Here is a 24,885-nt window from a genome sequence, read left to right on the forward strand (position 1 = left end):
TGGGATTTTATAGGGCACTCTGCACTTAGCAAACCGATTTCATCTTTTCTTGCCCTGTGTCCAAGTCAGACTGTAAATACTAAACCGTCCCAACCCCAGGGGAAGACAGCCTTTCCCATCCAGGGAAGAACATCCCCTGGTGTCCCCTCATCACCTCTGTCCTCTCTCTGGGCATCCTATTGCCATTACTGTTGGTTCACTCTGTCCCCTCTGTGGCGGCAATGCAGTCGCTGAGGATGGTGGTCCCAGGCACATAGTGGCATTGGGATGGGAAACACACAGTCCCCTCCACACTGTCAGCCATGGAGGAAGCACAGGGGTGTCTCCATGGAAGCAAAGGTGAGGGTGTGCCTAGAACACCTCAGCCCAGGGCAGCCATTCAAACCTCAGCCACCTATTCCCATCCTACTAGAACACCTGTAATCCTGGATAATGTGCTAACCTGAATAACCCGTCTTACCTTTGCAGCTGATCAGGCCACTCCAACTAACCGTTTGGCTGCCCTGCCCAAAGGTAATTTGTACTAATCACAGGACCCCTTCCAAAGCCCTCTCTAGGTAGCTGGGAGGGTGGAGTCCGAGGAGGAAGGTGCTACCGGACAGGAGGTACCACATGTAGGCAAGTGGGTCACACTCTCCACTCGCTGCCAAATCTGATTCCTTTCAAAGGTCCTGCCCCTTACCTCCCAGCCCTGCCACAGCCCTGCTCCCAGCTTCCTCGGAAGTCCTTGGCTGCTCACCCATCCCTTCCTTGTGGTAACCTGTTCTCTCCCTGCCAGCTGTCTCTCTCCCTGCACACTTCTCAGGAAAGCCCACGTGCTCCAAATACCTGTAGGCCCATCTCGTTTGCAGCCTCCCCACCTCTGCTGCTGCACACCCGTTCACAATCTGTATTCACACGTGTGCACACATACACGAATGTGGGCTCATGTGACCCACCTTCCAAATCCTCCCAGTTACCAGCCAGAGTTCAGAAATAACTGGCTCAAGCAGCCAGGATGGGGAAACATCACACATACCCCATCAGTCAGTAGTGAGGTAGCTTTACCCCCAGGCCAAGATGGCCCTTACACCCACCAAGGAAATCCAGTGAGAGAGGAGCCCCCAGTCCTGTTTGGACGCTTGCTGATGCTCTTCTGTCCTCCTGTCCATCACTGAAACTCTGGATTAAGTCCCTATTTCCTCCCTGGCCTGGTGCTCAGCCTTTGTCCCTCCCACACTCCTAACCCAGCTGCCTTGTTCAGCTCTCCAAACACCCGCTGAGCTCCTGTAACCTCAAAGCCTCGGCACACAGAGTAGAAGGTAATTATCCCCAGAAAATGAGACCAAATCCCACACTTCCTTGCCAGCTTCCCTAAAGGTTGCAAGCACGGGTCTCATGAAAAGGGCATCATTTTCCAAATGCTCACACCCTAAGAATACCCACCCCTAAGAAATGGGGTGGGTCGGTCCCAGTTCTCCCTACACCCTACATCCTTTGATGCTCTTTTGGGGTGCTGAAATTTTAAGTCTCCCCTTTGTTCTTCCTCAGCCCCCTGAGGGAAGGGGGTAGTCCCTGTGCTGACCTTTCCAGGCAGGCCAGGGCTGTTTTCCACTGGTGGTGACCTCAGCCCCTCAGGGGCCCATCACAGGCCAGAGTCCAGGGCTGGGGCCAGCGCAGGGCAAGCTGGCTCTAATTCGGGAGTCCCGTGTGGTGTCTTCTTCCTCTGCTGCCAGGACGGCCAGACCGACCCCGGGACTTGGAGCTCACTGACCTGGCTGAGAGGAGTGTGAGGCTGACCTGGATCCCAGGGGATGATAACAACAGCCCCATCACAGGTCAGCCAGGGGCCCCGTGCTCCAATCCAGGAAAGAGGGATGGATGGCGGCCTGGTTTCTGGGAGCAGCCAGGGGCCTTGCCCTGGTTTCTGGTCCCGCTTCTGCCTCCCTTGGCGCGTGCCCTGGGCTGTTCACACAGCGCACAGAGGCCTCGGGTCCCCTCAGTGTCTCGGGAGGAATTGTCCCTGGGTCTTCGTCTACCCAAGGCAGAACGTTAAGACTAGCGGCAACCGCGAGGGAGAACCTCACAGAACTCCGTCAACTCAGCTCCCAACCAGCACTGTCTTCCTTGCCCACTCAGACTACGTCGTCCAGTTTGAAGAGGACCAGTTCCAGCCAGGGGTCTGGCATGACCATTCCAAGTTCCCAGGCAGCGTCAACTCTGCCATCCTCCAGTTGTCCCCATATGTCAACTACCAGTTCCGGGTCATCGCCATCAACGAGGTGGGCAGCAGCCATCCCAGCCTCCCCTCTGAGCGCTACAGGACCAGCGGGGCGCGTGAGTACCTGAGGGCCGAATGGCCCCCAGTTCCTGCCCATGGAACGTGGGTGGGTCACCTAACTTCTCCAAGGTTGGACTTTCTCAGCTGTGAAACAGGGAATAATGACAACACCGCCTCCATCACGGGGCTGTGGGGAGGCTTTTGTCTGAAAATGCGGGTTGGGTACCTACCCTGATGCCTGGTGTGTAGCTAAGTGCACAGTGAATGCTAACTGTGATTATTATTATTAATATCCTTAATAATTCTTGACGATCTGCTTTAAAGGGAAGTGCTATGGCAAAGATCGGCAGGAGAAAAATATAATCTGGTGTTATGTCAGATTTCTTTTTCCTATCATGCTTGGGTAATGTTTAGATTTCTGAAAATATGCCCGCTCATTGAGAGTGGAGCTGCTTCCCCAAAATGTTAAATGCCAGGGATAAACCAGTCTGATATTAAATTGATTTAGTGGATAATCCATGGAGGGGATAATCCATATTGAATTGGCTGTCGGGACCATCCAAAGTATGGGAAGCCTTATGATAAATGCTGTCTGGTGAGGGATTAAAATTCAAAAGAAATTAGCCCTCCTTGGGGGAGGTCTAATTTCTTGGGGGTGAAGTCTTAGGGAAGCATATCATACACCTGAGAAAACAGCAGAGCAAGTTTGGTTGCCTGTGGGACTGAGGGCGCAGAGAGATGCTGGGGAAAGATGGGGCTGGTCGGCTGGGAGGGAGAGAGCTTGCTCCCTGCCCCTGGTGGCACAAATTGGACTTGACCTTTGCATCCACTTGGGTTCTAGCCCCTGAGTCCAATCCCGCCGACGTAAAGGGAGAAGGGACCAGAAAGAACAACATGGAGATCACTTGGACGGTAAGGGTCCCTCTGTCCCCCTTGATGGGCCCGCTGTCTTGGCCTTGAGTACCTGGGAGCCCTTGCTCTTTATGCCCCTGAGACCCCAAGGCTCCTGGACCTCCAGAGACTAAACTAGAGCATGTCTAAGAGCAAGAGTTAAGACAGGAGATGGGAGCAGAGGTGACCAAAGAACGTAGCTAGTTTGGCAAAACCAGAGAGAGTACAAGCAAACTAAAATGGTCTTCTCTCGGAGAGGGAGGGGTTTAGGGGGGCCTCTAGGAAAGATTTGGCCTAAACATCTAGACCTAGTTTGGGTGTGTTCTGGGGTCCTCCCACTGGAGATGGCTGGGGGTAGAGGGGAGACCAGACCCGAGCTGCTTTCCCTGCAGGCTTTCTTTTAGTCCAGGAATGAAGATGATGCAAAAGCTTCCCTACAGGCCAAGATTGGGAAAAAAAAAAAAAAAAAAAAATCTCTATCTTGGCTCACTGACTATATTTTCCAAACCAAAATTGGGATATGTGGTCTCAAAATGACTTTTTTCCAAACCACTTCCAAGTCTGAGAAATGCACATTTAGCCACTGAAATATTAACATTTCTGTGCTGTCACCATGGGTAAGAAGCAGGGAGAGACAGCATGTGGGATCGTGTCTATCCTCATCCTTCTGAGGGCTTGATCTCACAGCAGCCTGGGCAGCTGGGCTGAGCCCAGGTTCAAGACACTGGGGCTCGTCTTTAGGACCTTGCAAGGACCAGCTCTTGGTCTACAGCTCTGTAGGGTGGGCTCCCATGGGACAGCTTCCTGGACCAGGCCCTTAGGGAAGAAAGAACAGAGTCACACACACCCCTTAGGTGCTGGGAAGGACAGGACAGTCACACATGGATTCGGTAGAACCCAAGTCAGTTCTGGAATTCTGAGTTCATTGGTAGTGGGCATGCTGTGGCTGGCTAACCCAAAACTCATCCCTCTCCAACTTCAGAGAATATTCTATTATTTTCTTGTTTTGTTCTTCCTACTGATGCATCATCACAGGAGAGTCCTGTTGGACATGCAGCTTTGGCTCCCTATGGACTTGCAAATGTGGGTGGCTCTGGGAGTCAGAGTGACTAGGTTCTTGAGTGTGAAGCTCGTGTCACAGAAGAGCTACATGCTGCTGAATTCATAAGACTCTGGGCGTTGGGGGACTCAGTGTGAGGGTGGCACGCTCTTCCAATGCTGGGCAGATCGGGGCAGAATGGCTGGCACAGAAGGAGGGTGCAGGCTGTGGGTGGGCCTGGGTTCCACCCCTGCCCTCCCTCTCTCCCTGCTCAGCCCATGAACGCCACCTCTGCCTTTGGCCCCAACCTGCGCTACATCGTCAAGTGGCGGCGGAGAGAAACTCGAGAGACGTGGAACAACGCCACAGTGTGGGGCTCCCGCTACGTGGTGGGCCAGACCCCTGTCTACGTGCCCTATGAGATCCGAGTCCAGGCCGAAAATGACTTTGGGAAGGGCCCTGAGCCAGACACTGTCATCGGTTACTCCGGGGAAGACTGTGAGTACCCTCCCCTGCCCCAGCAAGGACCCACACAGCTGGGCTGCACAAAGCCAGCCTCACAGACCAGGGACCTCAGGGTGGGTCACAGGACTTCCAAGAACATCTTGGGAGGACAGTCGATTTCCAGGAAAGAGAAATTCCCTAGAGTGACCTGGGACAAACAGGCCCCTGATGTCAGGAGCAGAAATGTCATCACCTGAACTCTAGTTGGAATTACTGAACATCGTCACCTGCTCCAATATTCCCATTTTATGGATGTGAAAACTCAGGCCCTAGGAGGGAAAACTCTTGCCAGTACTACACAATGGCAAATGTCAGGCTTGAAAATAGAAGCCGGGCCTTCTAAGCTACCTTCCTGCCAAGCCTTGCTGGGGCCAAGACTTCAAGATTCTCCCTCCCAAAGAGCCATAATTAGATTCCTCCACAGGAAACAGGGCCACAGGCCAGATTCTTGCCTGGCTCCCCAGGGGAGACCTCGAGAAATAGAAAAGGCCTCCAGAGCCCCAGACTGGAATGATCCAGATCAGCTACCAGCTGGCATCCCAGTGTTGCTCTTAACCTTTGGAATTGGGCATGCAAAGTAAAGTTTTTGGGAAGCTAGCCTTTGTACATGATTCTGGGCATATATGTGGAAGTATGCACCTGGCTTTGAAGATGGCAGTGGTCTCCCTCTCCCAAGCACATCAGTGGAGTAGGCTGCTGAGCAGCCCCTCCTGGTCAAGGTGATCCAAGGAAAGATCATGTAGATGGATACGGTGACCAGAAGGAAGGGAGGAGGAACATCCCCATTGGGGGAATTGCAAGGGCCAGTGCTAGGGATTAAGAGTAGGGTCTGTGTTGAGCATGACAGTCAGGTGGGAAGAAGTGGGCCCCAGGCATCACGTTTCTGGAGGTGATTATGGATTGGACCCAGTCTGTAATAAGTGGGTAGTACCAGCCGACTCTGTCCATCCTGCTCCTTGTCTCGTGGTGCAGGCACTTCCAGACAGGGGACTGGCAGGCACTACTGGCTGGTGAGTACAGAATGGGCAGTGTCTAGTGGACTTTGTGAACCTGCCCCCAGCTTCCATGGCACCTGCCCACCCCCTCAGCCTGTGCTCTGTTGGGCAGAGTGCAGAAAAAGGAGGTACAAATCAGCTCCAGCAGAGGGAAGGGGTCTGTCTCTCCACGTAGTCAGGATCAGAATCCCCTCCTGAAGGAGGTTGGGACATCTTCAGTATGTGGCTGATGTTTCCTGCAGGGTGCTGGTGGAAAATGAGTGTCATTCAAAGGGGGCTACCTCTAATGTGAGGACAGGGTTTGAGGGAAACTAGCAAGGTATCAGAAACGACCCAGAGAGGGTAGCGACAGCAGGACCCTGCTATGACATTCTGAGCCTCAAAGGGCCAGGGGACCCTCCCTCTCCTCCTGCCCTGGGGTCTCCTGTTGACCTTTCCTATTGAGCAAACCCATCTGGTAGCCTGTGAATAGCAGGACCCACTGACACAGTCCAAAGAAGGGCAGCCTGCTGGGACACAGAGCAGGTGGAGAAAGGTAGTGCATGGGATGCAGGGGCAAACGGAGGCTACCCAGCATGGGAGGATAGCAAATAATTGCCCTCCAAACATGTAGGCAGATCCGTCCCACCCGATGGCCGCCCTTTTGCGCTGGCTTTCCCCCACTCCCCCAAGCGCAATCTTGTGGAACAGTCATAGCCCTTGCCTGCATGGAGTACCCAGTGTCCAGAGGAGGTGGAGGCCCCAGCAGAGAATAAGTCCGAGAGGACCCTAGAGTCCAGGGGCCAGCCCCGCTCGCATAACCAGTTCTCTATCCCAAAACATTGCAGATCCCAGGGCTGCACCCACTGACGTTAAAATCCGAGTCCTGAACAGCACAGCCATCAGTCTCCAGTGGAACCGCGTTTACCCTGACACAGTCCAGGGCCAGCTCAGAGAGTACCGAGTGAGGACACCAGCTCTCAGCCCCTCCTAACTACCCAGCTTGCTAACCAGGGCAAGGGCGTAGCAGATGCAGGCCATGAGATACCTGGAAGGGGTCCTAGGGGTAGTTGTTGGATCCAGAGTTAATTCAAGAAGATGGTGTTGGCTGTTCAAAAATACACCTGGAAAAAATTTTATATATATATACATATACCCAGGTGTGTCCTGCAACAGATATGCTGAGATTCTGCTCAGCAGAAGATCACATGAAGGGTGGTGGGTTTGGGTTGATGCTGCATATCGCTCATCATGCTCATAATACATGTGTGAGCAGACACACATGTATCTTAGGAGCAGTGTTGAGGCAGCACTGAGCTACACCCCTCTCCTAATGGCCCCTGCTGGGCTGCTTGCCTCACCCAGTCTGGTTTCATGAAGCCCTCACTAACAAGGCAGAGCCACCAAGACATTGTAAGCACTTTCCCTGTTGTCGCAGCCAACTCCGGATTCTCCAGCACGTGGATTATCAGGGCCCTTGGCTTCTCCTGATCTCCCTGCCTATGGGCAGTTTCTGCTCACGTGTCTCTCCTCTTTGCAAAGGTGGGCTGAGGCGGGGAAAAGAAGAAGAAAAACAGGTTATGCCAGGCTCTCCCTTACACATAGCTTTATTTAAAAGTTGCCTGGGAAGTGACAGAGGCTGTAGGCATGGGATGCTGCAGGTTCTGTGACTCACAGGTCATTGAGAGTTGGCTGATGGACAACTGGGGACAGAATGGAAGGGATCGGTCTCTTTTTAGGACATCAATTCGGTAGGACACTAATAAGGAAGACAAGAGAATGTGTACACTTAATGAGCTCTTCCCCAGCACTCGACTCACACCCTTAACCTACTTGCCTGGAGATCATTCCAGCTAAAGCTCCCCTTGGGTCCCCTTCTCAAGTGTGGATCTCCTCCTCTTCCTTTGCCATCGGAGGCCCAGGTAATGGTGACACGGTAGCCCGACCTGGGCCTTCGTACCTAGTGCTAACCGTACCTTATGTCCCAGACCTCTTGACTCTATCCATAACACTACCACCTTCTCAAGGCCATCCCATCCAGGATCTTGCCACCAGGCAGCCTGGTGTCCACTGACTTGGACTTGTGTCTATCGCATTCTAAAGGTCTTCAAACAATATTAAAAGAAACCGCTTGACTTCAAAGGATTAAATCAACTCTCATATTCAGACTTGTGGGGGTAACCTGTTACTTTTCAACTCCTGCTTCCTGCCAACCTAAACCATACTAATCCAACTCAAGGGGATGTGGCCTTTGAGCACAGAAGAGAGCTCTCCGTGCCTGCACCCTGGGCTTATCCTTTGTGGTTCCAGCATGAACTCCATGAGCATCTTGTTCCCGGGCCTGGAATTAAGTGCCATGATGGAAATAAGCACCAGCTCCATCAGTAACTTTGGCCAACTTGCCTACTTCCGAGAGAGGCAGTGTGGCTCAGAAAATGATTGAACCCCAAGCCCCCATGTCCTGTTTGACATCAGTTCACACTCACTAGGGACTAATGAATGGGGCCTCTAAGGCCACTGCCCCAGCCCAGGCGGGACTACCCAGGGCATTCGGGATGCGGAGCCTGTGGCAAGCAGAGGGCAAACTGTCACTACCGCTGGCACTAACTACTAACCCGGCTCCACCTGACCACCCCCTCACTGGCCTGCCTCTGTCCTGAAGGCCTACTACTGGAGGGAGAGCAGCTTGCTGAAGAACCTGTGGGTGTCTCAGAAGAGACAGCAAGCCAGCTTCCCTGGTGACCGCCCCCGCGGCGTGGTGTCCCGCCTCTTCCCCTACAGTAACTACAAGCTGGAGATGGTCGTGGTCAATGGGAGAGGCGATGGGCCTCGCAGTGAAACCAAGGAGTTCACCACCCCGGAAGGAGGTAGGTCTGCCCTGAGACTCTGCAGGGTGGGGCAGGACAAGGGCAGCACGTCCAGGTGGGCCTCGAGCAGCCCCAGCATACATTGGCCAGACAGCACAAGGTGACCTCTGCTGCGACCCCCAAGGCACCTACGTCCTGCAAGCTGAGCCGCTCCTGCCATCCCCCGAGTGCTGCATGACCGGCTGGCCTGCCCTGACAGGACTGTGTATCTCAGGAGAAGACCTCTATTGCCTGCTGACAGAATTCCAGAAGGGCTAGCGGACTGACCTTCCCCCCTACAAGGGTGCTGCGGGAGCCCTGGCTACCCCCTGACTCCGGAGGTCGAAGCACAGTCTCCCTGACCACCAGAAGCACCCGGCTTATTCCCCAGCACTCAGGACCTTCAGAGTTCACTCAGCACTGTGATCCAGAAGCTTCTGTCTGGACAGGTGGCCCTGCAGGGGGGGCCCTGCCTGCTGCTGGTTCCAGGTCCCCCTGGTCCTGGGAGGCAGATTCCTGCAAAGCTCACTACGTCCTGTTTATCAGCTCTCGTTTATCAGCTCGACATTTGCCGATTTCTCTTCTCTTTCTCCTCCCTCCTTCCTTAATGGCTTCCCCCATATTCTTCTTCTCTTCCTCCTTCTCTGTTCTTCCCTCTTGCTTTCTTTATTCCTCTCTTTCCTGCCTACCCCCCCCCATTTTGCTTTCCATCTCCAGCCTCTCCCCATCGCCCCCGCTCCTGGTGCCCTGTCCCTGAGTCCCATCCTGGGTTTCTTTCTCCTCGCCCCTGAACCCACATTCTCAGCTCGGGGACTGAGAATCCTCGTCTGAGGACTGGGGACTGCGGCCTCTGCACACACAGCTGTGGTTGGGTCCCTGAACAGCTCGAAGGCATCTTTGCAAGGGAACAGCCTAACGTGTGCCCAATCCACCGTCTTTGCTAAAGGAAAACCTGACTTCTTCCCCATTTTAAACAGAGTCTGAGCCGTGTGTGTCGTAAACGGGAGGGATACAGCGTCCTGGCTGGGGCTGAGGGCTGTGCCCCCTCACCCCCATGGTCCTCCTGGGTTCTGACGTGGCAGCCAACCAGCGTGGGGGTTGCCCAGAGGTCCATGCCTTCATACTTGTGCTTTGTTTTTTTTGTGTTTCCTCATCCTGCCTCTACCCACCCCTTCTCTTCCCCTGCCCTCTCCTCCTTCCCCAAGTACCCAGTGCCCCCAGACGTTTCCGAGTCCGGCAGCCCAACCTGGAGACAATCAACCTGGAATGGGATCATCCGGAACACCCCAATGGGATCCTGATCGGATACACTCTCAAATATGTGGCTTGTACGTTCCATCCTTCTTTCTCTTCATCTGGGATTCAGAAACCCCATTCTCACCATTTCACTAAGGAATCGAAGTAGAAAGCCTATGGGTGCAGAGAACAGTGCAAAGGGATGGAAGCGCCAAGGAGAAAGTTCCCCGGGGTGTTAGGTGAGGCAGGTGAGAGCCAGCCCTCTGCTCGCCTGACACAGCTCCTTTTGCAGGAATCTTCTAGTTGGCCAGGGAGAAAAAGGGAACTTCTGATCTAATGAGGAACTCAACCTCGGCCCCTCAGGGATCTTAGTTAGAGTCTCCAACACCTACAAGTTGTGCACTTCATCCGATGGGGAGATTGCATACAAGAGAATCCACACAATACTCGGGGACAGTAAACAAAGTGTCACGTATGGTAAGGCAGCTGTATCTTGAGTGACTCAGTCAGGAACGTGGGCAGGGAAGACCTCACCAAAAGAGCTTAGTGTCACCGCTGGAGGACAGGAGGGTCATTATATTTGAAAAACCTCTAAAGTAGGTGATGTCGTACCTCATTGGGAAGCTCAAAGGGCCAGCTGTTGTGTTGTTGACGATTTTAATAGCCGACTGTGTGCCTGTACGCTGCTCTGAATCCACCTCTGGACCTGACCATTCCCCTTTGAGCTATACTGAATAGGCCTTTTACAAAGGAGGCATTAATGATCAAAAGCTCTAGTGGTTCTGCCCTAGTTCTGTTTGAAAGGAAGAAAGGAACTCAAAAGTTTTGTCCTCGTTAAAAAGGCCTGGGGATTATAAACTAAATCTTTCAGAATCAGCCACATAACTTTATAGTGAGCTGGAGATAATGAGATCAGTGAAAAAGTCTTAACCCCTGGTTTGTCATTGAAGAGCCAGAAAGTTCTTGCCCAGCAGTCTGCCCTTGAACCCAAATCTCCCATCCCCAGGGTCGGGGATCAGGCCCCACTTGTTCCCCTTGCCACAGAGTCAGGAAGGCTTTCTCCTTCCAGCTGCAGATTATATAACCCACCACGGCCAATGTTACTGAAGTTGAATTCACTTACCTCTCTCTCCCCAGTTAATGGAACCAAATTAGGAAAGCAGATAGTGGAAAACTTCTCTCCCAATCAGACCAAGTTCACGATGCAAAGAGCAGACCCCGTGTCGCGCTACCGCTTTACCCTCAGTGCCAGGACGCAGGTGGGCTCTGGGGAAGCAGTCACAGAGGAGTCACCAGCACCCCCAAATGAAGGTAAGTGCATTGCAGCAGTTTTGGGGGTGAAAGATCCCGGCTAATCCAGATGCCTAGAGAAACACCCTGGCCTGGCCTTCTGGCTGGCCGGCCTTCTGGGATGGAGAGAAGACAAGGCTGCAGGTCCTCCAGCCCCCAATAGAATACAAGAGAACCCATCTCCTATGCTGAGAGGTAGATGCTGGTGATGTATCCGGAAAACTCAGATCTTCTTCGATGGCTGCAGTCAGACCTGATCCCCACTTTGTCTTGACTTGCTCTGGCTCCTAACATCTATCATCTGTCCTCCTGGGGCGGGGACGGGGGTGGTGATTGTGTAGGTATAAGGAAGCAAGCCTGAGTCCACAGTGGACGTGACATGAGGGAAAGCACATGGAAAGTAAACCTGCTGATGAACTTCAGAGAACTGTGGAAGTGTTCGCCTATCGAGAGCGGCAGCACCGTTACTAAGGTTGCCTGGGGAGGGCTCTGGGACACCCCTTCTCCCAAAGGCACGTGGGCCAAGGAGGGAGGGAGGCCTTGATTGAGGCTATTTGCCAGGATAATGAGCTGAACAGGAGGTGTAGTCTGAGCTGGGTGGGGTGTCAGGCCATGGGGAGGGGGTGTTGGGAAACAGCCACTGGCCAAGCCAGCTTCCCCAGAGCGAATGCGCTCAGCTCTTGGCTCCTGGCATCTTCCGCCCGCGGAGCATCCCCCAGAATGCACCTGCCTGTGAAGGCCACTAGAGGGGACTCCAGGCTCACTTGTACCCAGGCTGGTGCTCAGAACCTGCAGCGAAGGCGGGAGGTCAGGTTTACAGAAGCCCGGATATTGGCAGCCCCCCTCCAGAAGGAGGGGACTCCCTGCCTCTCCAGAGGTACAGTGGTGTATTCCACAGCCATTTCCTGAGTACCCCCAACATGAGGTGCCAGACCCTGTGCCAAAAGCAAGGAACACAGTCTAGAAGGGGAGACATCCACAGGAATATCTAATTGCTGTTCAACATGAGGAACGTTACATTGAGCAGAGGCTGTGCAGAGGAGGGCTCGGTTCTACAAAGGAAGAGACAGTGTGGACAGGGATTTTTACAGGAGATGACAGGGTACTCTGTGCAGTGCTTGCCCAAGAAGGCTGAGGGGCGACGCCCTGCCCCTGGCCCAGATTGGCCCTCCCGAACACCGCCTCCCCACCCCAGGAGAGCCTCGGTGCTCCTTCACTGGGGCTGCCAGGCCTGCTGCCAGGGCTCCCAGGTCAGCCTCATAGCAGCCCTGCCTCCCTCCCCAATCTGCAACCCCCCCTTATCCGGCCAGCACACCAGTGCTGGGACAAGCTGGAGAGGAGATAGGCAGAAGCTGGAGAAAGGCCGACTGGGTCATTCTCTGGTCTTGTAAGCCAGGCCTGAGCCACGCAATAAGCTCTCCTCCTAGTTTGCTCATCAACCCCCGGCACTTGGGCAATTTATTATGGCGGGGGGAGGGGGGGGACTTTGTGGCTAATAATATGCCTCTTACCAAAAGCCTGGCCAGACAGGGGATAGTGCACTTTCCTGATGACTCAATTCTATACGGAGAGACATAAAGAGAGCCCCTTGTCCCTCCCCATCTCCGGCCCAATACAGAATATCAGATCAACAAAGCCCCATTGTCCAGCCTTAGTGACCACCCTGGGATACGTTCTGGGGCCCCAGAGGACAAGAACACAAAGGGAGACTTTCTTCTCAACTTAGGGTTGCAGTAAATTCAGGAATTTCTTTTAGGGCTCCCAATCCACAGTTGGGTTTCTTATTTCATAAAGTACAGCTGGTGGGAAAGAACTGGGGCAGCAGACCCTCGGGACAGGGGCCTCAGGGCTGCAGTCTGTGGCAGTTCCTGGGCCTTCCAGGGCTGAGATGGTATGGGAGAGGATTCATGAAATATGCTCACCCCTCCTCCATCCACTGCAACACTCTACCATCTCCCCACAAAGATACAGGAGCCATCCTTTTGACTGGGGTAGATGTCCTCCTATGCCACCTACACCTTATGCCCTCAATTCTTGGCATCGTGGGTGGTTACCCAGCCTTCTTCATAAAGATCAGCCCCGGCCAAGGAAAGGACACACCCTTGGGGAAAGACCTGGAAACAGAGCACTCTAGGTAGACTGTCCCTACTAGCACCCCTTAGATGATAGTCCTTGAGTGGAAGTAGAATCGGAAAGGTCTCCAAGATCCTGGTGGACAGTTTTCTGTAGGAACATACCAGACCCCCATGGAGTTGAACATGGACACCAGTTGGCATCCTCAGGGCAGTAGCCAGCACCTGGCCACACTGTCTGGGTCAGGTTTGAGCCAGACGGTCCTCTACTTGCTTGTCCTGTGGTTTCACCTGTGCTCTCTTTTGTCTTCCCTCTCTCATCCTTTCTCCCTCTCTCTGGCCATCTTGGGCGCTGTGTTCTGAAGCTACTCCAACAGCAGGTACCGTACCAGCAGCAGAGGTAATGGACATGGCATGGGACAATGCAGGTGGAGCCCAGCCCAGCCAGGGTGGAGAAGGAGGGAGAGGCTCGGGACAAAAGCATGCTCCAGACTCACTCTTTCAGGGGTTGGGAAGCCGGACTGTCAAGAAGGATGTGTGTGTGTGGAGGATGGGATCAGAGGAGGTCAAACCCCTCCCCTCTTCCCTTCCCTTACTCTTGGCCCCCTAGGATGGCTTAGGAGTGGCCACCCCACATGCACAGGGGCTCCAGACCTAGTCTCTGCACCTGCAGCTTTCTTAGAAGCTGAGTGATTACTTCCCCTGACTGACCTGGGCCCTTGCCTGGTTTTGACGTCTCAGAGCACAGAGAGAGGGTCCGTAGCCCTTGGGTGGCCAGCTGTGCCCCTTAAAGGAATGCTCTACCATGAATGCAGGCAGCTGGCTCCTGGCTTCTGGTCAGGCTGCCATCTCCTGGAAGGGTGACCAACGGGTGAGCACGCTGTGCATGCTGACCATGCATGCTGCATGGGGCCCTGGCGCCAGCTCTGCCATCTACCGTGGGTTCTGGTCAGTGACAATGAGTGAGCTTGTCCTTGGATAGGGCCAGGGGCTCCAGGACTTGGACTCTTAGTGGGCACCGTGGGCTGATTGTTCCCTCGCTCCTTAGAAACCCGGCTTCTCAGAATCTTCAGCATTAAGAACAGCCTCCACTCTCAGGGTCTGGGAATGGATAGCAGACACGAGGAGTGGGCAAGCAGGCCCGGCTTAGGCAATGACCTGCTGACCACAGTCCTCCTCTCAAGCCCTCATGTTGTGGGTTCAAAGGCACCAAAGGGCGTGTCGCCATAGAAGGCCTATCCTCAAGCTGGAGATGCTTAGGCAGGGGATCCCGGGGTTCCTCCCCCTGTCTTCCTCTGAAGCTGACAACAAGGCTCACCCTGGCAGAGGTGGGGGGCAGGGGATCACTAGAGCCTCCTGAAGCTCTAGGCAGTGGAGAGGACTGAGAAGCAGGTGAGAAAGCCGAGGGTTAGCTTATGATCTGGGTTCCTCCCTCCCCCTTTTTAGGTTGATTCTATTTCCGTTGCACACCCTGCTTCCTTCAGTTTGTTTGTTTTGCCAGATCTGTGGGTGGTGCGCAGCTATCATCCTTCCCTCCCCCCCAACCCCTTCCCCCTCCACATCATCACCCAGGCTGGTGGGTCCCAGTGCGTCCCCACAGGGCCTAAACACCTCCACTGGGATATGAGGTAGAATAGAGAGGTGTCCTGGGCCTAGGGACCATGGAGAAAGCCATCCTTGTACCCTGGGGGCTGCCCTAACTTTCTGACTCAACTTTGCACAAAAGTCTCTTCTGGAACTATTCTAGCAGGTGCTCAGGGTAGCCTAAGCAGACTTAGTGAACATAGAAGGGGAGACACAAGACCTCAAGTGAATCAGCTTGATGTTCATTGGTCAGGCAGGTCCCAGCCCGCCTCCCCCTTTCTGGGGCCCAAGGCAGCTCCACCTGGCAGCAGGGAGCCTGCCCTGCTCAGGGAGCATCCGTGCCAGGCCTGGCTGCCCCTCTCATGAGTGACCATTCCAAACTCCCCACTGTCTGCTCCCCATTTAGAGAACATCCAAGCCCATCACGTATGCACAATGAGTGCAGGTCTCTGAGCCTCAATCAAATGTGCCTCCTAGGCTTCAGCTTCCCTATGACACGGCAGTAGAGGCCATGACACTGCACATCTTTGGAAATGAGATGTGCTGGTGGCATTTGCTGTTCTCAGCTGTCAATGCCCAAGAACCTCCTTTGCAATTTGCAGGGGCCAAGCTGTGGAACCCAGGTTCGACATTTTTTATATCGGTCTGTTGTCCAGCCCAGGGCTCCCTTCCCTGTCGTCTTCCCTGAACCTGGATGTCCCCCTCCCCCTGCCACACTGATCTGTTCCTATCTTACCCAGTGAAAATAATCCCTCTCATGCTCCCGTGTCTGTAGCCTCTCAGGGTTGCTGCCCATCTGTCCTGGACATCTGTGGTTTGGCCAGGGTAGTCCGTGTGCCAGGTGGACATTTTTGGATGGACCTTCCACCTTGGAGTGTCTGGGGAATGTCCTCCACTGTAACTCAGATCTGCACATGTTTGGTGGGCAGCTCCATGGCAGGTTCTGAAAGTGGAGGGGTCAGAAAGAGTCCCCTCTCAGTTTTCTCCAAAAAATGTGGTGTTCCCCAAAACTCTGGTGGAAAACCCTCAGCCGTGGCATTCGGTGTCTTCCAATGTGCATGAGGTCACCCATTAGGCTGACGTGGCCCTGGGGGAGGGGTGCCGTATTTCCAGTTCTAGGCCCACCCTGGACACCCACACACACACACCTCATCCTCCATTGCCAGGCTGGTGGTCTCCACCCATCATTGACAAGGGTGGTGGTTCTCCAGCCCATAATTCCTGCTTTCACTGGAGATGACATCCTGGCTCAACAACATGCCTGGCCAGCCTATGGGCCACTCCATCTCCAAGCCCCTTATCCCGTTCTGTTCTCTCTCTCTCCACCCCAGGGGATGGAGTCCTCTGAATCCCCTTGGACCTGAGCCCTGGACCGTTTCCGTGTGAAAACTTGCCTTCCCCACTCACCTCTATAAGCCTCCAACTCAGCCCGAGGTTTTCCTTCTTGCCTCTGCTCTCCTGGTCTCCCTGTCCATCTGGCCCTGTCCAACCATGGGACAATAGACGCAGCTAATAAGTGGGTCAAAGAGAACACTGATTTGCCAGCTGGGACCTCAGCCAGCCGAGGCTGCCTCCTCCATGGTGACTCCAATGAGGAGTCCTCGGGGAGGACATTTGGGAAGCCACTCCTTGCCTCTTGTTCCCCTCTAACTGATACCCTGAGACTGTTACCACTGAGCTGAAAGAAAGGCAATTAGGTGGCTGTCATCAGAAGGGCTTCCTTCTTGTCGCACTTGGCAGAGGGACCTTTGCAGGGGAGGGACTAGACCTTGAAGCATCCTCAGAGTCATTTCCCATTCTTATTTCTGAACAGCAGGACCAGGGGAAAAATCTCGCCCCAACCTAGCCTCTCTTAGCATCTGTTTCTAGGGCTAATTACTGGAGCGCCCAGGGAAGCAGGTGCAAGCCTAACTGTGGGCCTGTGGGAGTGTAGCGTGTGTTTCTGCTTTATGAGAACCAAGGGGCATGTGAGAGTATGTATAGCTTTTGGGGGGAAATGACACTGATTCTGGGGGCCCGGGAAACGTACAACACTGCTCAGGTCTGCGCTACGCAGAGTGGGATGGTCTTAACTCAAAAGGAATTTCTCCCCAAAGTTTTTTGATGATGCCTTTTAAATAGTTCTAGAAAAGGAGGGCTCTGTGAACATTGTACTTGCCAGAAATTATTAGAAAATACATACCGATACAGGGAACCAAGTCAGAGCAGATCCTGCCCAGATGGGCAAGATAGTCTCTCCAGATTCCTCCCCGCGGCGCAGAGTGGCCGGAAAAGCCCATGTGTGTCCGTGGCCACAGGAGCTGCAAGGAGCCGGGCCTGGGAGAGAGCCGACCTTTAGCTTGTGGGGCTCTCGGGCTTCTCCGTGCTTTTGTCTGTCTGTCCATCTGTCTGTCTTGGTGAGTGGGATAGGTGAATTCTCTCATGCTGAGCCATAGAGCACTGAGCTCTCCAGGCCTGGAGCCACCTTGAACTAATAGATCTTTGAACAGTGACTTTGACAGGGAAGGGCTATCCCCTCCTCACACCTTCCTGACCTCGGAGTTGACTGGAGTCCAGGGAATCTAGCAGTCTGCTTTGACCCTGCCCAGGAATCTTTGGAATGCATGGGACATAGTTGGCCACCCAGTGTGACTTCTGATCTTACACATAGGGGAGTGGCTGGGATCCCAGAACAGCCCTTCTTTCTCTGTGGGGACTTGTACCATCAGAGACCTAGGGGAATGAAAGGGCTTTTGTTGGTCAGGCTCTTGTTGAAAAGGTCTGGGGTCTCTTCATTCTCCCCTGAGAAAAGTTCTCAGGCAGTTGTCTCTCTGGTTCCCTCCCTGTCCTGGCTCCCCTTCTGGGCAGTGGGGATATTATCTTCCTAAACTTCTGGAGCTCTGAGATAGGGCTGGGATGTGGCTATTCCTCAGGGGTTACAAGTATCTTCTTATGTCTTAACGCCCTGCCTTGTGCCCCATAAGTGGACTGTGATCAGATTACAAGAGATGGCAAGGGGGAGAGTTGGCCCTGCCTCTCTCTGATTTGCCCCCACCATTCTCATACTCTCGGCTTTCGTAATATTGGAACTAGAGAGTTGTAGGGCAGTCCTCAGTTAGCTTCCACGACCCCTCTGCAGAAGGAAAGAGGGCCTACGGAAATGATGTCATATTGTCATATTGGTAGACAGCCCCCCCACCCCCCTGCCCAGGGCTGACTGATGTCAAGCATAGCTTTGGACGGGAGATAAGATTGTGAAAGTAGGCACAGATTTGAACCAGTCCCCCTGAAAATATATGTAAAAAAGAAGCCCACAAATGTATCTCACTTGCATCCTGGGATTTCTCCATCTACTGAGCACAGACTATACGGTGACCCCAATAGCACCCATCCCACATCCTAATGTAAAAGGAAAGGACTTGTGGCACCTGGAGCCCGAATGTCCTTGGAAGAGAGGAGTCACTACAAGTTACTGCAAGGTGGAGCAGGGTCATTGCAGGAAGGACCGTCACTGGGCAGAGAAGAAGGGAGGAGAGGCAGGGCTATGGACAAGAGCCAGAGCCTGGGGACAGGCGGGCAGTGAGACCACGCTGGGAGGCTGACCCGCAGAGTGGGGATTGTTCTCTCTCTGTCGTTGGGTTTGGGGGTGTTAGAACTCAAGCAGCCGTGAGAAGGGGCACCTTTGGAGTGAATGGCTGGAATGGGAGTCTTCCCAGTGCTCCTACGGGACACAGCCAGCCACCTGCCCCCCTCCAAGGCCGGAGCTCCAGGGCTGGACCCAAGTGCTGCTAACAGGCCTGTGTCTGGGTGGCGCTGGCCAGGGACCCCATGCCATCTCTGGGGCCTGAGCGATTCGGTGTGGGTCCTTTGCTATCCTCATCCTCACTCTCAGCCGGGTGCATGCTGGGTGCTTCGAGCCACACAGACCATGAGAAGAAAATGAAATGCACGCGGGGCTTCATTCTCTTCCTGGCCCATGGCTGTGTTCTCTCACTGTGATCCGTCCGACCTGGTCCGTCACGCTGGGGGAGGCTTCTGGTTCCTGAGCTCCATCTCCTCCCGGGGGCTGCCTGCCTTGCACGCGGGGCCACGAGTCCAGGCTGGGGACCCCCAGACCAACCAGACGCAGCTGTTTTACATTTCCCTCTCAGCTCCTCCCACGTTGCCCCCGACCACGGTGAGTGTGACGGGCGTTGTGAGCAGTACAGACGCTACTGCCACCGCTGCCACCACCGAAGCCACAACAGTCCCCACCATCCCAAGTGTCGCACCTACCACCATGGCCACCACCACCGTCGCCACAACTACAACCACTGCCGCCACCACCATGGAGAGGCCTCCCACCACCACCTCCGAGACTAAGATGCCCGAATCCGGTACTACCCACTGTCCCTGCGCCCCATCCCTCTGCCAGAGGCCCCCCCGCGTAGGAGGGCGGGTCTGGGATGCCGTCGGCCAACACCTCCCTTTGTTTTCTACCTGGAGAGCACATGGGGATTCTCAGTCTGGTACCCTGGGGCACAGAGCACCACCCCCCCTCGCCCCCGCCCGGTGCAGGCCTTGGGTGGCTCTCCACTCTTCACGCCCCCATTCTGGCCTCAGATCCTTGTTACTGGAGTGTCACCCTCCCCAGGCACCACCTCTGCGTTCTGAATGGGAGAGTTGCCTCTACCTCCATGCTGAGCAGCAGCTCAGGGCTGAGTACCCTGGAAGGGAAAGAGTGTGAGCAAGGACCAGGGCCTAACACTGGAAAGTCGGCCGGAAAGGGCTTCCGGCCCGGGCCGTGTCACACCCAGACCTGCAACATAGAGGGCCGAGCAGTGGGGAGTGGCCGGCCCTGCTGGGCAGCTCTGTTCCCAGAACCCTGCTCTTCCCTTGCCCTTCTCCCAACAAACCACATTTACGGCCTTTTTTTTTTTTTTTTTTTTTAAAAGAAGAACTTGTAGGAAAGGGCATTGCTAGGGAGCCCCGTAATGCCCGAGGGTGCTGTGTTGCTCTTTCCACTCACATTCCCACACTCCCAGATGCACACATGGAGGGACAATCACAACCTTTCTAGGGGCCCCTGGTAAGAAATGACTCCAGGGCTGGCCTGCTAAACCCAGAAAATGTGCTGTTCCTCCGTCATACAGCCAGGCACAGAAGCTCTGTATTTCTACCATGAGGAGAGCACTGCCCCTAGGAATCCAGCCGTATGTCTGAGAACCAAGCATCAAATACTCTTGAGGGCCTCTAGCTTGCAGAGCCCAAAGGCCATCTGTAAAGTCAGCATGATGCAGCTGGCAGGGCAGGCAGGAAGCACCCAGAACCTTCTTCTACCAGCAGCTATGGGATTGTAGGCTCCCCTGTGTCCTAGGCAAGTCCCTTTACCTTCTGGGTCCTCACTTCTGAGCACCTGAATGAGGATGGTGGCTTAATGCACGTGTGAGTATTGTCTTTAACTCCATTATGTGGACTTTTGTGAGCCATAAGGGGACAAGTGATACATAACTGACATTATGTTCTTCAGGCCTTGGAAACACCGATTTGCTTTAAAGGTACAATATCTAGAATTTAAACAATATGGACTTTAGGAAGATGTCGGTGGAGGAAAAAAACTGGCAGGCTCTTAGAAGCTGCCACCAATAGTCTGGTGATGGGTGTTCTTTGGGGCCACAGGGAGGCATCTTTGCCTTATAGCAGGGCTCAGTGTCCCCATGAATGCTGTGGGGTCACAGAGGAGATACACAAAGGATGAAGGGACTGGATCTTGCTCCCCAGCAGAGTTACTTGTCCTCTGGAAAGATTGTCCTTGCTGCCCCGTAGGACTAGCCCAGTGGACTCTCACATGTGACTCCTAACTGCCCAAGACTGTGCAGAAGACCTGCCTGTGCCCCTGAACTTATCCTTAAAACCAGGGACACCCTTCAAATATTCTCTTTTCCCTAATGAAGCAGAGTGGCTCTGCCATCCACTTTTTTTTTTTTTTTTTTTTTTTTTTTTTTTTTTTTTTTTTTTTTTTTTAGTGATCTTTCATCTTTATCCTGTCTTATGTCTTGGGACCAAATGTTTCCTGAGTTTACTTTTTTCAGGGTGAAATGGGACTTTCTATTTGTCCTTAACTTGTCTCTTTCAGATTTCAAAGGATACCCTCTAATTCTCCCATTCCAGGACTCGGTCTGCCGATACGTACTTCCTCTCACACTTTCTGGTTTTATAGTAACTGATAGCTGTCCTTCCTGGTCTTACTCTTTGCACGTCTTCTTTAGCAGTCAGATCCAGGTCTCTCTGCACGGCCTGCCTTCCCCCACCTCCCGCCTCTAAGTTGTTTTTGCTTTTCCCCATCACTTCATCTTTTCTAGTGGTGCCCTAATCTCCACTACCTTTGAGACTGTCAGATTTGGGTCGATACTGTATTGGTGGCCAAACTGTTTAAACCCAAATTCTCTGGCTATTTCCAGGCCCCAGAGCTGAGGAGGAAGAAGCTCAAGTTCCCAAATCATGAGTTCTCCTAGTTCATTCCCACTAGCAAGAGCCATGAGATTCCAAGGAGCTGGGATTTGGGGTGGCTTAAAGCCACCAGTACAATGGAAACACCTGGCAGATAAGTAAAGCAGCCTGTCTTCTGCCCTCCCCACGGAGAATGCCCCATGGTGCCGTCAGTGGAGTCTCTTTCTTGGCCCCTCACCTCACACGAATCATATTCACCTGGGGGCAACTGGGCAACTGAGAAGGTTGTCGTAGGGAAGGCGCTTCTTTGAAGTGACGACCAGGAGATCTTTTATCACTTCCCCAGCCCTGCAGACTCAGTCACATGTCAAATAGATAATGAATAAATGCATCACCAACGTGCTCTATTCATTTATTTTTGACAAGTGAGTTGGTGACAGTGCCCCCTTACATGCTAATAAAATATACAGGAGCCACACTTGTAAAGTCTTTGAAATACAAGGCTTCACGCTAGTACTCCACTATTAAATCTTTGCTGGGAAATGGGGTAATCAGACTGCTGGGACTCGTGAAAAATGATTATGTTTGAAGATTAGTGCCACTCGCCTGTCCACAGGCTATGGTTTCAGATGGTGCAGTGGCTTTGATAAAGTAGCTCCCCGCTCGTAGGCACTAGATAATTAATGTCTTCCGTATTGTGTGGAGATCAAGCCTCAGAGACAATTTAGTGTGCTGAGAAACCAAAAGAACTGGATTCTTCTGGTGTCTGAACCTCTGAGAACTGGGTGTCAAGAAGGAGTTGTCTTCTTGGGGTCCCAGCTAGCCCAGGAGATGGTGAGCTGGGACCTCTGGGGTTATAGACACCCCCCGCCAGTCCCCTTGGACAATCTGAGGCCCTGTTCCACATAATCCGACATCTTGCTGACCAACATGGTCACGGAGTCTGGAGTCACCCATCTGGGTTACTGTTCTCTTCCAGTCTCAGGCTGGAAGGCTTTCCCACGTTTGGTCCTGTCCTTCCTACACATCATGACTCTCAAGGGGCTTCGAAAGATCCCATTCTCCTTTCTGTAGAGTACCTGTGGTTGAAAGGAACAACCCCTGTCGGGCTATACGCTGGCCAATGGGGCTTTCTCCAGGTTCCTTCCGCCGCCCCATCCCAATCCATGACGATCTAAAAAGGGAAAGAGCCCAGGTTTGAGCCTCCAGTGGCATGGATCGAAACCCACTCTTTCATTCCTGCCCCTCCCTGTGTGGACACACAGACCATTTCTAGCTCTCCCTGACACACAGATCCTCCTGACCGCACCGCTCATACCTGGATGGCGACTTCCGGCCTGGCCACCAAGGCTGCAGCTTGGAGCTCTGTCGGGCCCTGTGCACAGCCTCTCCTGAGTCTTCCCTCCGAGCCGCGCACGTGTGTGTGTGTGTGTGTGCACGCATGTGTGTCTCCAGAGCTGCCTCCCTCCCAGAACTAACCCCTCTTCTAACCTACCCACCAGCCCCCGACAGGCAGTCCATATGGAACGTCACGGTGCTCCCCAACAGTAAATGGGCCAACATCACCTGGAGACACAATCTCGGGCCCGGAACTGCCTTTGTGGTTGAGTACATCGACAGTAAGCATTGCTGAGCGGGGCGGCGGCGGCAGCGGGTAGCGCGGATGCCATTAAGAGATCCTGTGAGCTCCCCCGGGCTCCGAGGGGCCTGGTATCCCAGCTGAGTGATGACTTAATGAAATCGATACGTGCCCAGGCGGCAGCGGGGCGGGAAGAGCAGCCGCAGGGGAAGGAAGAGGCTTCTGCAGCCATCAGTAGAGGTCTCAGGGCGCATGTGCCGGGGAGGACCTGGGTGAGGGGGCCCTTCGCCTATTTCCTGCCCAGGAGGAGGGTTCCGGATGGCGCCCCACGTGAGCCCAGGCTCACTTCTGCTTGGATTTCCTTAACTCAGAATCCATGTTTCTGGTGTCTCCACTAGACGGGCTAGGCCAGTTCAGACGTTTGGGTACAACGGCGTTGTGCTCACGAGGAATGCCAGCGGCCTAGCATCTGAGGCACAGACCAGGGTGACTTGTCTCAGAGAGCAGGTGGCTTGAGCTAGCTGTTCACTCTTTATTGGCTCTTGGGATCAAGGGTACATCATTATTACACTGTAGAGTGTAGTCAGGATATCCGCCTTCTTTGAGTGAAGGCCCCTGCCCCCAAAGACTCAGACCCACCATGTTTTTATCCTTGGCAATTAAACCAGCTCACCCAGCCAGAGGTCCACCTGGGCTAGCTGCTCGAAGGCCCCTAGGGAAAGAGCACAGCCAGCTCTTAGTTGTCTGTGGCTGGAGGGGGTCACATCCATAGAATCGGCATCCTGAGGGTGGTCCCTGCCATTTCAGCTTCCTACACCCACCATTCGCCCTCCACTTCACATGCAAGTGCACTCGCTTCTCCTGATGTGTGACTTCTCCACGTGGTGAGAAATGAGAGGTGAGACCGGAGTGAGAGCCAAGAAGTAGAATCCTGCCTCACCTCTGTTTACCAAGAGGGATGCTAACTGGCTCTCTGACCCTCACCGGGAAGCTCCCCACCCCCAGGAAGTTTGTCACCTCCAGGATGACAACACTGGCTGACACGCTGCCAGTGTAAGGACGTAGGTCATGCTGTTTAGTGCTGAGCCGGTAGAGAGGAAGGAAGGAAAGCTTGAGGAGGAAGAAGAGGGCCCTTGGCGGAAGGGCTGCTGGGTAGGAGAGTCAGCATCGCGTGGAAGGGCTGGCGGAGCTGCCTGGTCACCTTGTGCCCTGTGCCATGGCCCAGTCCTTTGCCCCATGCTTCTGCCTTTGACAGGTGATCGGGAACCTAAGCACTGCCTCTCCAGCTCCTGGCGCCTGGCCCCAGGCTGACTGAGGTTTCTGTTCCCCAGGCAACCATACGAAAAAAACTGTCCCTGTTAAGAGCCAGGTCCAGCCCGTACAGCTGACAGACCTCTATCCCGGGATGACATACACGTTGCGCGTTTATTCCCGGGACAAGGAGGGCATCAGCAGTACCGTCATCACCTTTATGACCAGTACAGGTGAGAGGGGGTCCGGCTCAGCCACCCCTGCAAGCATGGGGCATTTCATTCCATCTTCGGCTTCCTGCTTGTCTCTTCTCCTTGGAAAGAAGACTCATCCCACCCATTCCCCACCTTGCATGGCGTGTCTCGGCTCTTAGTATGTATCAGTCCACAGCTCCCAGGAAGCCAAGAGGAGCCAGAGTGCATGCGCAGTGCAGGGGAAGCGCCCTTCCCACCCCGAGGCAAGTGTGTGGTGTCCAAAGGAACTAGGGCTGTAGGATGAGGATGGAGGAGGCCGCCTGGCCCCCCTGACTGTGCGTGGAACCAAAGGGCTTGGGCCCTGTGCACGGGGCCGGGGGCTGGCAGATGCCGAGCAGCCTGCCCCATATGCACAGACCCTGCTCCCTGCATGTAGAATTAAGAGATAGGGCCATCCAAGGGTCTTGACCCAAAAATCTTCCCAGGGTCATCACATATGTCACAGCCTTGTTACTGTCATCTGTAAAAAAAAAAAAAAAAAAAAAATTCCAAAGCGTGCGATGCGCGTTGTTTGGGGCTTGATCTTGGCTTCATTTTTGTCCCAAACTTTCCACGGCTTCAAAGTAGTTGATCTTCCGCTGTGCCGGGGAAGAAGAAGAAGCTCTCTAGTAGGAGAATAGTTCTGGCTCAAAAGGGACTTCAGCTATAGCTACAGAAGCTACCTCAGTGCACCAAAGGACTGGGCTGGCAGGGGCTC

The 24,885-nt window shown here is 53.9% G+C and overlaps 1 protein-coding gene and 1 long non-coding RNA gene across 2 annotated transcripts in view; one reads left to right on the plus strand and one right to left on the minus strand.

The window, feature by feature from the left end:
• The window catches only part of NFASC (neurofascin), a 177,444-nt gene that overhangs the window by 138,973 nt on the left and 13,586 nt on the right, over positions 1 to 24,885 (plus strand). The window contains 13 exon segments of the mRNA XM_038586009.1: positions 469 to 513; positions 1,716 to 1,817; positions 2,119 to 2,316; positions 3,102 to 3,172; positions 4,466 to 4,688; positions 6,517 to 6,632; positions 8,331 to 8,535; positions 9,720 to 9,842; positions 10,888 to 11,061; positions 13,478 to 13,492; positions 18,827 to 19,051; positions 22,607 to 22,723; positions 24,015 to 24,167. Of these exon segments, the coding sequence (XP_038441937.1) occupies positions 469 to 513; positions 1,716 to 1,817; positions 2,119 to 2,316; positions 3,102 to 3,172; positions 4,466 to 4,688; positions 6,517 to 6,632; positions 8,331 to 8,535; positions 9,720 to 9,842; positions 10,888 to 11,061; positions 13,478 to 13,492; positions 18,827 to 19,051; positions 22,607 to 22,723; positions 24,015 to 24,167 (1,767 nt within the window).
• Positions 7,235 to 12,681, minus strand: LOC111094590. Its single transcript, XR_005385581.1, has 3 exons — positions 12,552 to 12,681; positions 10,874 to 11,016; positions 7,235 to 7,427 (listed from the first exon to the last, which is right to left on the minus strand). It is a non-coding gene; the product is annotated as an uncharacterized LOC111094590 (long non-coding RNA).

The sequence above is a fragment of the Canis lupus genome, chromosome 38 (genome assembly GCF_011100685.1).
Source record: "Canis lupus familiaris isolate Mischka breed German Shepherd chromosome 38, alternate assembly UU_Cfam_GSD_1.0, whole genome shotgun sequence".
In the NCBI taxonomy this organism is placed as follows: Eukaryota; Metazoa; Chordata; class Mammalia; order Carnivora; family Canidae; genus Canis; species Canis lupus.